The sequence below is a fragment of the Somniosus microcephalus genome, chromosome 19 (genome assembly GCF_052327205.1).
Source record: "Somniosus microcephalus isolate GS21.2 chromosome 19, FLI_Smic_1.0, whole genome shotgun sequence".
Lineage (NCBI taxonomy): Eukaryota > Metazoa > Chordata > Chondrichthyes > Squaliformes > Somniosidae > Somniosus > Somniosus microcephalus.
This window is the reverse complement of record NC_141005.1, coordinates 8,877,627-8,895,090: the sequence shown is the minus strand read 5'-3', so window position 1 is coordinate 8,895,090 and position 17,464 is coordinate 8,877,627. Positions and strand designations below refer to the sequence as shown.

The window sequence follows — 17,464 nt, the reverse complement described above, 5'->3', positions numbered from 1 at the left end:
GGGGCCATGGCCAACTTTCTTTTGACATTAGTGCTGTCAGTGTTCTACTACAGCATTGAGGTGCTGCAAACACTGACAATCACTGCACAGAGGTGCAGGGCTGCACCCAGGCTCTCCCATGACTCCCTCCATATGCTTATGGAGGGAGTCAGAGCACGCAGGGAGATTCTCTTCCCTTCCCATGGGCAGAAGAGACCTCCCCAGGAGACCAACGCAGCCTGGTTGCACATTGCACAGGAGGACACAAGCAGGGATGTGGTCAGGAGGACCAGGCTGCAGTGGCACAAACCTTTCAATGATCTCAGTAGCTCACGAAACGTTACTGCCAAGCCACACTCAACCTCATCCTGCTGTGCCACTCACCACATCCTCATCACTCTGCCTTCCCTACCCGACTCCTGCACATCCTTACTCACACCAACTTACCTTGCACCTCCACCCATCCCTCTCTCTCTATCTACATTATCACTTCCCCATCTCACTAGCCACCCCTCACACTCACCCTCATCCTAGTCCAATTATACCAACTAACAGCACACTAGGGTAGGCACTTGGGTATTATCGCCAATGTTCTGTAAAGTTGAAATCTTTATTTTCAACACGTTGCGTTCTTGGACAGATTTGTGTGCACCTTTGGAAGTTGCTTCGTGAGTTGCAATGAATAGTGAGACATAACGGTACCCCCTGCAATGGCAATGAGTGTGAAAGGAATGGCTTGGGCATTGTAGGGATGCTTTATGTTGTTGGCGTGGGGTGGTGCCAACCTGGCGCATCATGTGGCAGCCAGGGTGTACAGCGTCAAGTGAAGTAAATCTGGCCATGGTGAGGCCATCGCTGGCATCCAGGGCAGCAATGTGGTCGGGTGCTGATGCCCTGTGTCCTGTGCAGCATCAGGTGATTGCGGAGAAGGTTGGTGTTGTTGTTGGTGCTGCTGGTGTGCCCGGTGCTGCTGGTGTTGGGGCTGATCGTGGTGGGATTCTGAGGACCAAGGTGAGAGAGTTTCTAGGGCACCGATGCTGATGGAATAGATGGCAGGTGAAGTTGAGATGACAGAAGCGACCTGTCAATGGTGAGAGAGGTTGTTCCAATGAGGTGACACTGATTAGAGAGTTTGCTCCAAACACTTGCAAGCTGCATAAAGCTCAATCTGTCTTCCAAATGCAGTAAGCAACAGCTTCTAACCTTGGAAAGTGAACAGCTATGAAATGGGAGCTTTTAGAGAACATTTGCAGCTGTCAAGTTAAGAAATCATCCCATGCTGACACAACACCCGACCTACTTACCTCCTGACCTGATCCCTGAGCAGCGGGGAAGCCGTGGGCGAACTCGTAAAATCTAAAGGTGAGCTTAAAATAGTTTTTAAGTGCCTGTTAACAAACTCTTAATAATATAAATTGCCTCCCCCGCCGCTTGGTGTCGGGTCTGTTCAGCGATGACAGACCCGACATCTGGGAGACTAGCGTGGAGGCGGGTCGACAGTGGGTTCTCTACCCGCTGTCAAAAAAAAATTCCCACCCGACCCACCACCAAATGCGCCCGCTGACCCCCCGAAAAATTCCCCCCAACGTTTCAGGTCCATGACCTTTCATCAGAACCTATTCTGACAGCTGGTGAGAATACTTCAAAATAAACAGGCATTAGACAATCAGCAGAATGTATGCAGTGCAGCAACGCGCCTTCTCGAGATATTAGAATACTTCACTAGATTATACATCGCTGGGGTGCGTGACTAAGGTGTACACAGCTATCTCCATACTGCACTTGTTCTCTGTTCCTTCTGGAAGATTGGTTTGAAGGCAAATGTGTAGTAGGATTATTAGAGATTGCGTTGTGGAATTCAAATGATGAATTCTACCTGTCTCGCTGTAAGAGGATCATTCTCCAAATGGATTCATCTGAATTTATAGCAAACAAACAGCTGGGGGCTTCCATGGAGTCGAGACTCTGGCCTTCATTCGAGATGTTATTGCTACCAAAGTATAATTATCTTTTTATCTCTGCATCATGGTTCTGGGCCCCACCGTCTGCAGCACATCCTGAAGCATCCGGCAATGAAACTATCAGCATCGCAGCTCAATTATGTCAATAGATTATTTTCTTTGATCAGATCTGTGCAGAATCCTGCATTCTGAAAAATACCCACAGTGCAACTCCACTGAACATACGAGCCTTTCAATCTCTATTGATGACACCTTCAACAACCTTTCAAATTCAGCTGGGCTCACACTCACTGTCCTTTCAAACGCTATTCATGACACCATCACCATCTTTTCATCTCCACTGATATATCTTCACTATCCTTTCAATCTCTATTCATGGTACCCTTGAATAACCTTTCAAATTTAGCTGGACACACACTCATTGTCCTTTCAACCTCTATTCATATCACCGTCGTCAACCTTTCAAACTCTGTTAGTACACCATCACCATCCTTTCATCTCCACTGATATATCTTCACTATCCTTTCAAAGTCCATTGATATTATCTTCACCGTCCTTTCAATAGTCTCCCCCAACATCTCAAGCCCCATTTAAGCTGTCTTAGCAGACTCCTGGCCTTGGATCTGATAATTTCTGCCACCTTTATGCATACAGAATTCTGACAAGTCGATCCATGATCCAACAGCAATAATGTACTTACTGTAGAACCTGGAGTGTAGACTGCCACCCAAACTGAGCAGCTTAAGCTCTGCTCTCAGTCTGGTGTGCTTGTGTGTATGACGGCCTTTATCCTTTTTTTGAAGCTTGAACATGTCATGTCACAGGATGGCTTTTATTTTTCTTGGTGTGGAGATGCCGGTGTTGGACTGGGGTGGACAAATGTAAGAAATCACACAACACCAGGTTATAGTCCAACAGCTTTATTTGAAATCACAAGCTTTCGGAGCGCTGCCCCTTCATCAGGTGAAGTGGAGAGATGCATAAAAAACAGCTTATATAGTTAGAGAATAATGTCAGATGTTTACAGGTAATCTTTCTAACTGCCATTTATCACACCTCGGCAGAGAGATAATCACAGCAATCAAAGGTGTAAATGGTGTCCAAACTGGTCAGTCAGGAAAACATCACATCAAAGAACAATGAGGTGGGGTCACAAGGGGTGCTTTGAAGGTCTGGATCGAAGGTCTTGATCAGTCTGTTGAGTTGGCGGGTGTGTTCTTTGGTCGGATCTGCGGGTAACTGTCTGTAGTGTTCCTGGTTGTCCAGTTGTCGGTATGTTTCTTTGCAATAGTCCGTTCTGTTCTGTATGACGATGGCTCCTCCTTTGTCTGCTGGTTTGATGACGATGTTGCGGTTGGTCTTGAGAGCGTGGATGGCGTTGCGTTGTGCTCGGGTGACATTCTGGACTGTCTTGTGAGTGCGGCTGATGAATCTGGCGTTGATGCATCTCCTGACAGCTTGAGCATACATGTCAAGCTTAGGGCAGCGACTCTCCGGAGGGGTCCAATTTGACTCTTTCTTCTTCGGTTGCTGCACTGCGGATCCCTTTGTCTGCTGGTCCGGATCATTGATTGTCTCATTGGGTTCGCTGCTGACATCTTGGGATTTGTGGAAGAATTCCTGGAGCCTCATTCTCCTGATGAATTCCTCTGTGTCTGCCGCGAGACCGATGGGGTCCATTTTGGTGGTGGGGCAGAAATTGAGCCCTCGGCTGAGAACTTCAATGTCATCTGGTTGAAGGGTGTGGTCGGACAGGTTGACGATGGACTTCCCTGTGGTTACAACCGTGGTACCCGGGGAGGCTTGGTTGCTGCTGCTGGTGATGCCGTTTACGCCATTTACACCTTTGATTGCTGTGATTATCTCTCTGCCGAGGTGTGATAAATTGCAGTTAGAAAGATTACCTGTAATCATCTGACATTATTCTCTGACTATATATGCTGTGTCTTTATGCATCTCTCCACTTCACCTGATGAAGGAGCAGCGCTCCGAAAGCTTGTGATTTCAAATAAAGCTGTTGGACTATAACCTGGTGTTGTGTGATTTCTTACATTTATTTTTCTTGACAGAGGCCTGTGAGTGAGTCTCCAACTGACTCTCTCAGTTAGGGAAGGGTGCATGGAAACTGGAAACGACAGGAGGGGAAAGGGGTAGAAAATAGTTATCTCTGTTCTTTTTTCCCCTTTCAACATCTATCTTATCCTCATCGGACATCACATCAGATTGCCGTCAACACCACTCGTGATGTACGTCAGCACTGGTGGAAGCCATGCCTTCTCTCGGGGAAATGCAAGTATATTGCTCTGGTGGCATTGACTGTACTCAACGACTGAGCCTCCACAGCCCTCTGGGGTAGAGAATTTCAAAGATTCACCACCCTCTGAGTGAAGAAATTCCTCTTCATCTCAGTCCTAAATGGCCGACCCCTTATCCTGAGACTGTGCCCCCCTAGTTCTAGCCTCTCCAGCCAGGGGAAACAACCTCTCAGCATCTACCCTGTCAATACCCCTCAGAATCTTATACATTTCAATGAGATCACTTCTCATTCTTCTAAACTCCATAGAATATAGGCCCAATCTACTCAATCTCTCCTCATCCCTCTCATCCCAGGGATCAATCAAGGCGTCATATTTCCTAGGAACGCCTATATTTCCTAAGGAGGCTGAAGAGATGTAACCTGTCACCCCTGATTCTCTCTAACTTTTACCGCTGCACAATAGAGAGCATCCTGACGAACTGTATCACAGTATGGTATGGCAGCTGTAGCTACTATGACTGGAAAGCCCTGCAGCGGGTAGTCAAAACTGCCCAACGCATTACCGGCACCCGGCTACCGACCATCGAGCACATATACCAGAAATGCTGTTTATGGAGGTCTCGGACCATCATCAAAGACCCTACCCACCCCAGCCACAGTCTGTTCGCCCTCCTGCCATCTGGGAGACGCTACAGATGCATTTGCACCCGTACGACCAGATTTAGGAACAGCTTCTTTCCCAGGGCTGTCATCCTACTGAACTCCACAAATAAACTCTAAAGCCTGCACATCTGCCAATGCACTTTATTATGGTTATGTTTATGTTAATGTATTACAAGCCAAATGAATGTTGAATGTTTAAATGTCTTAATCTAAATGTACACTCTCGGGAGCCGCAAGCCTACATTTCGTTGTACTGCACTTGTGCACTAACAGTGACAATAAAGTTGATTATGATTATGATATTTTTAAAACATAGGAATAATTGTCACTCCGAACGAGCAAGATTTGGTGAACCCGCTCAATAACTGAAGTACCAACACACACTACCTCCGCAAACACCTCCACATTGCAAATAAAAAAATGAGCCATGCATTAATTTCCCCAGAACAGCAGTGGAGATGGTTCCTAAGTCCCTTGTTAACTGTTGTTTGAGTTCTACACTCACGGTTAGCAGATTTGCAACCTTGGGTACATTTATTTCTGGCAGAAATTAGTTCCATCTGCACCTCTACCGAGAGTTGTAATTTTCCCTCCCTTTGTTAACCAACCACAGCGCCCGGGAGAACTGAGCACTTAAGCTCTGTTCTTTTTTTCTTCTTCCTAGGGAGCTCCCTCCGAGCGAGGTTTCCAACCCTGACTCAAAGCCAACTGCTCAAACCAGCTGCCTCTGTTGCTCTCTGACACCAACTGCTTCTAATTATCTGGACCGGGGACCAGAGCACTTGGTTGCCGTGGAAACCTGAGCTGCCGAGGCCCTGGATGGAGGCTGCTGTTGCCAAGGCGAATGGAATAAATGCTTGCCTTCATCAGGGGGTTATCCAGCACTGCAATTATACTGGCGCATGTTTAGGTCGCACTCGAGGAGGCCGGAATCTGTGGGCTGGCTTCCGAATTGTATTTGGCCGCTTCACTCAATTGACATTTGCCATTTTCACCAAGCGTCTGTTTCTATTGAGCTTTTCAGTAGAGTTTCTTTTCATTTCACATTTTAATCTGCTTGAGTTTTCCATTTTTTTTTTGTACCTTTCAAGTATTGATAAAGTTCAGCCAGCTAGCAAAAATGTATTGATAAGTGATCTGACAAAGTGTCCTTCCTCAGGAAGGATATATTGGCCTTGGAGGGAGTGCAGCGCAGGTTTACCAGAATGATACCCGAACTCCAAGGGTTAAATTACGAGGAGAGATTACACAAACTAGGGTTGTATTTCCTGGAATTTAGAAGGTTAAGGGGTGATTTGATCGAAGTTTTCAGGATATTAAGGGGAACTGATAGGGTAGACAGAAAGAAACTATTTCTGCTGCTTGGGGAGTTTAGGACTAGGGGGCACAGTCTAAAAATTAGAGCCAGACCTTCCAGGAGTGAAATTAAGAAACACTTCTACACACAAAGGGTGGTAGAAGTTTGGAACTCTCTTCCGCAAACGGCAATTGATGCTAGATTAATTGTCAATTTTAAATCTGAGATTGATGGATTTTTGTTAACCAAAGGTATTGAGGGATATGGGCCAAAGGCAGCTTTATGGAGCTAGGTCACAGGCCAACCATGATCTCATGGAGTGGCGGAACAGGCTCGCGGGGCGAATGGCCTCCTCCTCCTGTTCTGATGTCCCTACGTTCCTAAAGTCAAATCTCCTGTCTGTTATACTGCAATCTTTGTGGTGAATTTGAATTTGAATTTGCACCCATTATGATTGAAATTTCATAATTTTCGCTTCACAGGAACGATTATCAGACAGAATTTGACACTGAGCCATATAAGGAGATATTAGGACAGGTGACCAAAAGCTTGGTCAAAGAGGCAAGTTTTAAGGAGTATCTTAAAGGAGGAGAGAGAGGTGGAGAGCCGGAGAGGTTTAGGGAGGGAATTCCAGCGCTTACTTTAAGATGGCGGCTAATCTTTTTGCAAAGTACAAAATGGTGGATCAGACACACCATCAGCATGAACCAGGTAGGGGTATTGTCCAACGGTTAACTGGTATGAAGATTTTCTTTGATGCTGGGGCAGTATGTTTACAATGTTCATGGGCACAGTTTTTCTCAGAGTTATGCAATTTCTGGTCATGGTAATATATGGAAATAGTTTGATGGAAAATGCTCGAAGGAATCACAATGGTTGCAGGCCATTATCCAATCGTCAACTGTGAAGGAGCAACAGAGGGAAGGCTCCGGACAGAAAGAGTACTTTGCAATCCAATTGCCCCCAAAACTGCTAACTGTCTCTTTGAGACTGCTAACTTTTTGGTTCCTTAAATACTTAAAAGAAATGGCTAAAACTTCAACCGAAAAACATTATTGCAATTCAGAAACCTGCTCCTGTGTTCACCTTTGCTGTTATACATACAGGTTTACACTGTAGGTCTGACGTATGTATAGGCAGAGACTGTGGCCGCGATTTCCCCAACCTTTATAACACATTTGCAGCTGTCAAGTAATGAGATGATTCCACGGTCACACAACTCCTGACCTGCTTACCCGACGTGATCCCCGAGCAGCGTGGACCCCGTGGGCGACCACGTAAAGTGGTACGGTGAGCTCAAAATACTGTAACAAGGTCATAATGACCTGAACTGCATCCCCCACCGCTGCGTGTCAGGTCTGTTCAGTGCTGACAGACCTAATATCTGGGAAAGTCTCGTTGGCGACAGGTTGACCGCGGGGTCCTGACCCACTGTTAAAAAATTTTTTTTCCCACCTGACCCGCCACTGAACGCGCCCGATGACCCCCCGAAAAATTCCTCCCTGTGTCCTATCAAGAGCTTGCAGAGGTTAACTGAAGAACCACGGACCTTTTTAAATGGTTAACCTAGTTTGTACACAGTGTGATTGTTCATTGTGCTGTGAAAGTATCTTTCCTAAAATTCTGCTTCTGTGTATCACTTTATTTGTAGATAAATCCTGATCAGCGGTTTAGCCTGTGTGATATTTTCTAGCACCTGGATTGGAGGTGGGCATCCTAAAAATTCAACAGTCAGCGAATTACCATCCATGAAGGACATCACATGGTTAGGAAACCTTTGCAAAGTCTTTCCATTGAGAAACAGGTGCTGTGAAAATCCAATATGTAGTCATGATGCAGCACGTTCTAGTTGCAAAATCCAGCCAAAGTACCCCAGGAATCAAGTCAATTCATATTATCAGAGTGTCATGACACAAACTGTGAACCAGGTCTATATCCCTATGAAGAGAAAGAATGACGTGCATTTTTCTAGTGCCTTTCACACGCTCAGGACATCACCAAGTCCTTTCCAGACAATGTCAATGTTGGTCAGGACACTGGGAAAAATTCAGATACCAGTAAACCCAGCACAATGCAGAACCAATGGTATAACTCAGGTCTGCCAGCCCCACTAGCTCAAATTAGTACCGATACTCAGGCTGCATCAGAACTATAGCTGTAGCATCAGTGCGAAGCAGGTTCACTCCACGGTCAAGGATAAGAAGTTGTGTAAATGTGGACGCTGAGGGTCTGAGAAGGGGCAAGGGTGCTTCAGGTCCCCTGACTTTGGATTTACACGACAACTTTAGAGTGTGGGTGTGAAGAGAAATTGCACCAATGCCACATCATGGAACCCTACAGCACAGAAGGAAGCCATTCGGCCCGTCATGGTTTTTTTTATCTGTTCACGGGATGTGGGTGTCACTGGCAAGCCCAGCATTTATTGCCCATCCCTAGTTGCCCTTGAGAAGGTGGTGGTGAGCTGCCTTCTTGAACCGCTGCAGTCCATGTGGTGAAGGTACTCCCACAGTGCTGTTAGGGAGGGAGTTCCAGGATTTTGACCCAGCGATGATGAAGGAACGGCTGATATATTTCTAAGCCAAGATGGTTTGTGACTTGGAGGGGAACTTGGAGGTGGTGGTGTTCCCATGCACCTGCTGCCCTTGTCCTTCTAGGTGGAAGAGGTCGCAGGTTTGGGAGATGCTGCTGAAGAAGCCTTGGCGAGTTGCTGCAGTGCATCTTGTAGATGGTACACACTGCAGCCACGGTGCGCCGGTGGTGGAGGGAGTGAATGTTTAAGGGGGTGGATGGGGTGCCAATCAAGTGGGCTGCTTTGTCCTGGGTGGTGTCGAGCTTCTTGAGTGTTGTTGGAGCTGCACTCATCCAGGCAAGTGGAGAGTATTCCATCACACTTCTGACTTGTGCCTTGTAGATGGTGGAAAGGCTTTGGGGAGTCAGGAGGTGAGACCCTCGCCACAGGATACCCAGCCTCTGACCTGCTCTTGTTGCCACGGTATTTATGTGCCGGCTCTTTGAAAGAGCTCTCCCACTCCCCCTGCTCTTTCCCCATAGCCCTGCTTATTTTTTCTTTTAAAGTATTTATCCAACTTTAAAAGTTACTATTGAATCTGCTCCCACCGCCCTTTCAGGCAGCGCATTCCAGATCACAACAACTCGCTGCGTAAAAAAAAATTCTCCTCATCTCCCCTCTGGTTCTTTTGTCAATTATTTTAAATCTGTGTCCTCTGGTTACCGGCCCTCTCGCCACTGGAATCAGTTTCTCCCAATTTACTCTATCAAAACCCCTCGTAATTCTGAACATCTCGATTAAATCTCCCCTTAACCTTCTCTGATCTAAGGAGAACAGCCCCAGCTTCTCCAGTCTCTCTCTATGCAACTGAAGTTACTCATCCCTTCAATCGTAGTGCTCAAACTCAGCCTTACCAAGCGTAGGAGCCAGGGAAGAGGAGGCTTCTCACCTGATAGGGGCGGCCTCGTCTCCCTTGTCCAGCCACTCCTGTGGAGGGATTATGTACATGCACCACAATCCCCAGTTGTAGCCGTGAGCTGCATTGGCGTATTGCTGCACTTCAAACGTGTTGTATTTTATGTTGTCTATGGCTGGCAATAAGATACGAGTCCGGTCTTCCTTGATCCTGCTCAGGACTGGTTGGACCCTGCAGAGGAAATGGAAGGGTACAGGTCAGATATCTCACTGCCATTCTCCATAACACAATGTTCCGTGCCTTTGTTACCTCCAGACTCGAGTATTCCAACGCTCACCTGGCCGGCCTCCCACCTTCAAAACTCTGCTGCCCCGTGTCCTAACTCGCACCAAGCCCCGTTCACCCATCACCCCCTGCGCTCGCTGACCTACATCGGTTCCCGTTCCGGCAACGCCTCGATCTTAACATTCTCATCCTTGTTTTCAAATCCCTCCGTGGCCTCGCCCCCTCCCTATTTCCGTAACCTCCTCCAGCCCCACAACCAATGTTCCCTGTAATGTTTTTTTGGGGTGCGCGGCCCTTTAAGGGGCTGCGCAGCCCATTCAATCGTCCGCGCATGTGTGGTTTCTCCATTCCGGCAAGCAGTCTGCGTGGGAGCTTTAGACAGCTGTACATCCACGCAGCTAAATGGGAACACTACCTACAACCCTCCGAGATCTCTGCGCCCCTCCAATTCTGGCCTCTTGCCCATCCCCGATTTTCATCGCTCCACCATTGGCGGCCGTGCCTTCTGTTGCCGAGGCCCCGAGCTCTGGAATTCCCTCCCTAAACCTCTCCGCCTCTCTCTCCTCCTTTAAGATGCTCCTTAAAACCTACCTCTTCGACCAAGCTTTGGTCACCTGTCCTAATATCTCCTTATGTGGCTCAGTTTGCATTGGTAAGAAAAACTCTGTGGGCACAAATTACTGGAGCCACAATGTCTGTAGGCTCTTGACCGACCAATCCACAAACAAAGCCTCAGCTCTAATCTCCAGCCTGAATAGAAATGAACCTGTGAATGAACTCGGCCAGTGCTTATGTAAAGAGACACACACCAATACTTCACTATCCGAATACTATATTTACAGGTTTAATGTCGCAGTCCCTTTAAAACAGCGCACCCCCTGATTCAGCATTACCTGCAGCACAGCAAAGTTATTGGCATCTTTTAAAAAACAAAATCTCAAGCATTCAGTGAGGAAATGAGAATTTAAGAGCTGCGGTTACACCACATGCACTGGCTTAAGACAAGATGCGTAGATTGGGCCTATACTTGCTGGAGTTTATAAAAATGAGAGTGATCTCAATAAGATTCTGAGGGGGATTGACAGGGTAGATGCTGGGAGGATGTTTCCCCCTGGCTGGGGAGTCTATAACCAGAGGTCACAGTCTCAGGATAAGGGGTCGGCCATTTCTTCACTCAGAGGGTGGTGAATCTTTGGAATTCTCTACCCCAGAGGACTGTGGAGGCTCAGTCGTTGAGTATATTCAAGGCAGAGATCGATAGATTTTTGGGCGCAAAGGGAATCGAGGGATTTGGGGATCGGACAGGAAAGTGGAGTTGAGGTTGAAGATCAGCCATGATCTTATTGAATGGTGGAGCAGGCTCGAGGGGCCAAATGGCCTACTCCTGCTCCTTATTCTTATGATCTAATGTTCTTATGATCTTATCAAGACATTGTATAAACTACCTGTTTAGTAGTGATGCTACAACTCTAATTTTTGATCTCCTGATATCCATGAAAGGGCTTTCTTGGGCTAAGACGAGATGGGACCAATAATATTCTTGAACAAGAGAGATGTAACAAGAGTTCCAGGCCCTGATTATATTGAGGGCCGGAATTGCTCTGTGTGAGGTTGCTTGGGCGAGCAAGGAGCTCGCATGTCGGGGCCCGGAGAGATTTGGGGCGTCCTGAGGTCATGAAAGGCGCTCTACGAATGCAAGTTTTTTCTTTCTATCAGCAGTGATCGGTAGGATGGTGAGGTTAGGGCGAATGCTCACTTTAAGAGCCCGGGAGTCCCGTGAAAGGAGCTTTTCTCCTCCCACTTGCTTTGGGTGAACCTTCACATTGTGGACAGTAGGTTTTTGGGCCCCATCGAACCCCAACTACAAGTTTGAAGTTTTAAATCTTCCAGTTTGATTCGTTCCCAATCGATCCTAATCTGTAAACAGCACTATTTCCCGTATCACAGGTGAACACACCCAACAGGCTATCCTGCAACTTAACTTGTGTTTTTCTTTAATAAGGAAATTACTTTTTAATTTAAACAATTTGAAAACACAGCTGTTAATCAAATAGAAATCATTTCTAAAATTCAATGTTTGAGCAGGTTTGATTTAGCGTGTTTGTATAGTTTAAATATTTAATTAGTCCTAATTAGGAAAATATTTTGAGTAATTGTCTAAAAATAATTTTTTGGCATCAAATCTGACAGAATCACGCCAATTCTTTAAACATCCCCGTGTTGAATTTTTTTTTAATGTGCGCGCGTCGTTCACTTGAGCAGTAACAAAGTCCGGTGTTGGTTCTGGTTACAACATTTTTATTCTTGCTTCTGTACACACAGTAGTTATGCAGACTGGGAACAATTAAATGTAGGTATGGGCTCTTTACATTGTACCCTCTGCTGTTAGTGGCTGTAAGCTATTTATACATTTCCAATGTGGGTGTTGCAGAAAGTTCTCTTGGTCTCCTATTGGTCCCTTTTTATTATTGCAGCACATTAGAAGGGTGAAGTAATGCATTTGGGGAGGGCTAACAAGGCAAGGGAATGCACAATAAATGGTAGGACACTGAAAAGTGCAGAGGATCAGAGGGACCTTGGAGTGCATGTCCACAGATCCCTGAAGGTAGCAGGACAGGTAGATAAGGTGGTTAAGAAGGCATACGGGATACTTGCCTTTATTAGCCGAGGTTTAGAATACAAGAGCAGGGGGGTTATGCTTGAACTGTATAAAACACTAGTTAGGCCTCAGCTAGAGTACTGCGTGCAGTTCTGGTCACCACATTACAGGAAAGATGTGATTGCACTGGAGAGGATGCAGAGGAGATTTACAAGGATGTTGCCTGGGCTGGGGAATTTTAGCTAGGAGGAAAGATTGGATAGGCTGGGGTTGTTTTCTTCGGAACAGAGGAGACTGAGGGAGGACTTAATTGAGGTGTATAAAATTACGAGGGGCCTGGATAGAGTGGACAGGAAGGACCTATTTCCCTGAGCAGTGAGGTCAATAACCAGGGGACACAGAATTAAAGTAATTGGTAGAAGGATTAGAGGGGAGTTGAGGAGAACTGTTTTCACCCAGAGGGAACTCACTGCCTGAAAGGGTGGTAGAGGCAGAAACCCTCAACACATTTAAAAAGTACTTGGATATGCACTGGAAGTGCCGTAAACTACAGGGCTACGGACCAAGAGCTGGGAAGTGGGATTAGGCTGGAGAGCTCTTTGTCGGCCGGCACGGACAAGATGGGCTGTAACTTTCTATGATTCTAGGATTCTAGGATTCTATGATTCTATGGTGCTGCTCTTCCAGCGGGTTTCCTTCATGTCCAGACTCACCTGGACTTGCCTTTTCCTTTCTGTCCATGTATCAACACCCAGAGCAATATCACCAAACCTCTAAACACGTATCTTTTTAATATGAGGCAGGCTGTGTAGCTGCTTTAACCGCCTGCCCTGATAGTCTCAAAAGAAGCAAAGACTTCAGTGAGGAAATGAGAGTTTAAGACCTGCAGTTACACCGCAAGCACTGGCTTAAGATACAATCCCAGTGTCCCACATAATGCAGGAGAAGGGGAACAAGGTAGAAAATAAAATAACTCGGCGTGATCTTAAGAGAGAGGAACTCTCTTCAATCCTGTAATCCACCAACTATGTATAGACAGAACTTGCATTTCTATAGCGCCTTTCATGGCCTCAGGATGACCCAAAGCACTTTACAGCCAATGAAGTACTTTTTGAAGTGTAGTCACTGTTGTAATGTAGGAAACGCAGCAGCCAATTTGCGCACAGCAAGCTCCCACAAACAGCAATGTGATAATGACCAGATCATCTGTTTGTTGAGGGATAAATATTGGCCCAGGACACCGGGGAGAACTCACCTGCTTTTCTTCAAAATAGTGCCGTGGGATCTTTTACATCCACCTGAGAGAGCAGACGGGGCCTCGGTTTAACGGTTTATCTGAAAGACGGCACCTCCGACAGTGCAGCACTCCCTCAGTACTGCACTGGGAGTGTCAGCCTAGATTTTGTGCTCAAATCTCTAGAGTGGGACTTGAACCCACAACCAACTAGAGTCAGAGGCGAGAGTGCAGCCCACTGAGCCACGGCTGACACCTCACATGCACTAAGGAAATTCAAGTGATGGCCTGGGTTTTCCGATTGTAATGCCGACATTAAAATGAAATGAGTAACCGTTGATCGGAAAGCCTAGGCCAGCCTGTTGGGCCCTGTAGAAAAACAAGCGCATTCAGCACCTTCAATCGGGTTTTAATGAGTGTACCTGGAGCTTGTGGAGGTCGTTTCCGTGGCAACGAGTTGTATCAGTTGACCTATCAAAAGCCACCTGTCAGCACTGTGGGGGCAGGTGATGATGGAGCTTCTCAGATAGCAAGAGATGGTGCAAGAATTGCAGAGTGCTTTGATATCCAGTAATACAAAGACTGTCCCTTCCAAATACTGAGGGAGAAAGGCTTCTTGCACAGAAGGTGCAGGGTAGGGCCCAACAGCGATGATGGAAAACGTCAAACTACCTTTGGAAAGTTATGGCTGGTGTTAAAGCTGTCTGCTTTTATTTGAATGGAGCGCACCTGTAGCAAGGCATGTGAAAATCTCAGAGAATAAAACTCTGACTTTATCCTGACTCGCCCAGCTGGAACAGGTACGGGGAGGGGAGGAGGGGGTTGTTCAGGCCGGGCACCCGTTTTACCGCCCCCCGCCCCCCGCCCCACCACTGCCTGATTTTACGCTCCATTTGACCTCAAGTGCGTCCAGTCAGTCACAACTGTATGTTCGCTTGCTGTCCGTGAATTAAAGCATCGCAACGGCAAGTGTTTTCTCAGTCTGCCTTCGATAAGGATCGAGAGGTGAAAGCACCAAGTGAGGAAGACACCCAACCAGTTCAAGTCACAAGGGGTGTCCTATTGTTGCATTTCTGGATAGGAACATTGGAACAGGAGGAGGCCATTCAGCCCCTCGAGCCTGTTGTACCATTCAATAAGATCATGGCTGATCTGCGACCTAACTCCATAACCTGCCTTTGACCCATATCCCTTAATACCTTTGGTTAACAAAAAGCTATCAATCTCAGATTTAAAATTAACAATTGATCTCACATCAATTGTCATTTGCGGAAGAGAATTCCAAACTTCTACCACCCTTTGTGTGTAGAAGTGTTTCCTAACTTCACTCCTGAAAGGTCTGGCTCTAATTTTTAGACTCTGCCCCCTAGTCCTAGAATCCCCGACCAGTGGAAATAATTTCTCTCTATCTACCCTATCTGTTCCCCATAATATCTTGAAAACTTCAATCAAATCACTGCTTAATCTTTGAAATTTCAGGGAATACAACCATAGTTTGTGTAATCTTGGTGAGACCACACCTGGAGTACTGTGTACAATTTTGGTCTCCTTACCTAAGGGAGGATATACTTGCCATAGAGGGAGTGCAACGAAGGTTCACGAGATTGATTCCTGGGATGGCGGGACTGTCGTATGAGAAGAGATTGAGTAAACTAGGCCTATATGCTCTTGAATTCAGAAGAATGAGAGGGGATCTCATTGAAGCATACAAAATTATTACAGGGCTTGATAGGGTGGATGCTGGGACAATGTTTCCCTTGGCTGGGGAGTCTAGAACCAGGGGCCATTCAGGACTGAGATGAGAAGAAATTTCTTCACACAGAGGGTGGTGAATCTTTGGAATTCTCTACCCCAGAGGGCTGTGGAGGCTCAGTCATTGGGTATATTCAAAACAGAAGTCGATAGATTTCTGACTAGTAAGGGCATCAAGGGATATGGCGATAGGGCTGGTGAATGGAGTTGAGGTCGATGATCAGCCATGATCTCATTGAATGGTGGAGCAGGCTCGAAGAGCCGAATGGCCGACTCCTGCTCCTATTTCTTATATTCTTAATCTCTCCTTGTAAGTTAACCATCGGAGTCCAGGTATTATTCTGGTAAATCTACACTGCCACTCCCTCCAAGGCCAAGATCATTCTTTTTTATCTACACCTCTATGAAACACCTTGTGCTAGGACAGCCCTTTACTACAGGCACGTGGTCCCAGGAGACAGAGAAATGTCAACCTAGGTCACGTGCTCATGTATCTAGTGTGGGCGCTTGAACCCGTGATCTTCTGACCCAGAGGCAGGAGTGTTACCCACTGAGCCAAGCTGACACTAACAACACCTTGGAGAAAGGTTACTTTCAATAACACTGCCCCGGAAAAGAATTAAATCCAGTGACTAAGCTCACATCATAAGCTGCCCCGTGTCCTAACTCGCACCAAGTCCCATTCACCCAATCACCCCCTGTTGCTCGCTGACCTACATTGGCTCCCAGTCCAGCAACGCCACAATTTTAAAATTCTCATCCTTCTTTTCCAATCCCTCCATGGCCTTGTCCCCTCCTTATCTCTGTAACCTCCACTAGCCCCACAACCCTCCGAGATCTCTGCGCTCTTCAAGTTCTGGCCTCTTGAGCATCCCCGATTTCCATCGCTCCACCATTGGCAGCCATGCCTTCAGCTGCCGAAGCCCCAAGCTCTGGAATTCCCTCCCTAAACCTCTCCGCCCCGCTACCTCTCTCTCCTCCTTTAAGACGCTCCTTAAAACCTACCTCTTTGACTAAGCTTTTGGTCATCTGTCCTAATATCTCCTGATGTGGCTCGGTGTCAAAGTTTCTTTGATAATCACTCCTGTGAAGCACCTTGGGACGTTTTACTACATTAATGATGCTATATAAATGCAAGTTGTTGTTGTTGTTGCTGCTGCTGTTGGATGGTGGGCAATATTGGCACAACAAATAAAGTTATATAACTCATGCTTTCCAAAGCACCATAAAGTGTAAGCACGTCTTTTAATATCAAAATGGACTATCTGCTGGAGCAGCAGTAAGTGGTGAGATGACATGATGCCATCACTGACTGATTATGGCCAATTTTAAAGGATTTTGAACTGTTTTCCATTAACAGCAAAACACACCTTTTTGTACAATAGCAACATTAATTGCCTTCCTATTTCCATTTCTGCCAATAAGCAGAGTGCATTAAGGCTGAGCAGTTTAGCACAATGGTCAGGTTTAGCCATTGCTATCATAAGAAATAGGAGCAGGAGTCGGCCATTCGGCCCCTCGAGCCTGCTCCGCCATTCAATAAGATCATGGCTGATCTTCAACCTCAACTCCACTTTCCCGTCCGATCCCCATAGAGTCCAAAAATTTCTCGATATCAGCCTTGAATATACTCAATGACTGAGCATCCACAGCCCTCTGGGGTATAGAATTTCTGAGACTCCCCAGCCAGGGGAAACATCCTCCCAACATCTACCCTGTCAAGCCCCTTATCATGAGTGCAAGGTCACTGAACGCAGCAACGAAAGTACCCGTTTGTTTAGCATTTAGTTGAACCCGACGTCTATTCCGAATCCCTGTACCACTTCTCAAAGTCCTTGACTACATTAATTACAGAGTGACTATATCGATGGATGCACACTTTAAAAAGGAGACATCATGATCACCCTCTGTCAACAGATTCTATCCAAATAGCCCTCCGCTCTTTGTAATGTTAAACTCCAGACTTCTGAAGACATTAATGGGTAGAGTGGCACGGTGTAGGGTAAGCGTTT

General features: G+C 46.4%; 1 protein-coding gene across 1 annotated transcript in view; it reads right to left on the bottom strand.

The window, feature by feature from the left end:
• The window catches only part of galnt9 (polypeptide N-acetylgalactosaminyltransferase 9), a 382,222-nt gene that overhangs the window by 264,823 nt on the left and 99,935 nt on the right, over positions 1-17,464 (bottom strand). The window contains exon 5 of the mRNA XM_086011929.1: positions 9,616-9,813. Coding sequence (XP_085868055.1) covers positions 9,616-9,813 — 198 coding nt within the window. The remainder of the gene's footprint in view (positions 1-9,615; positions 9,814-17,464) is intronic.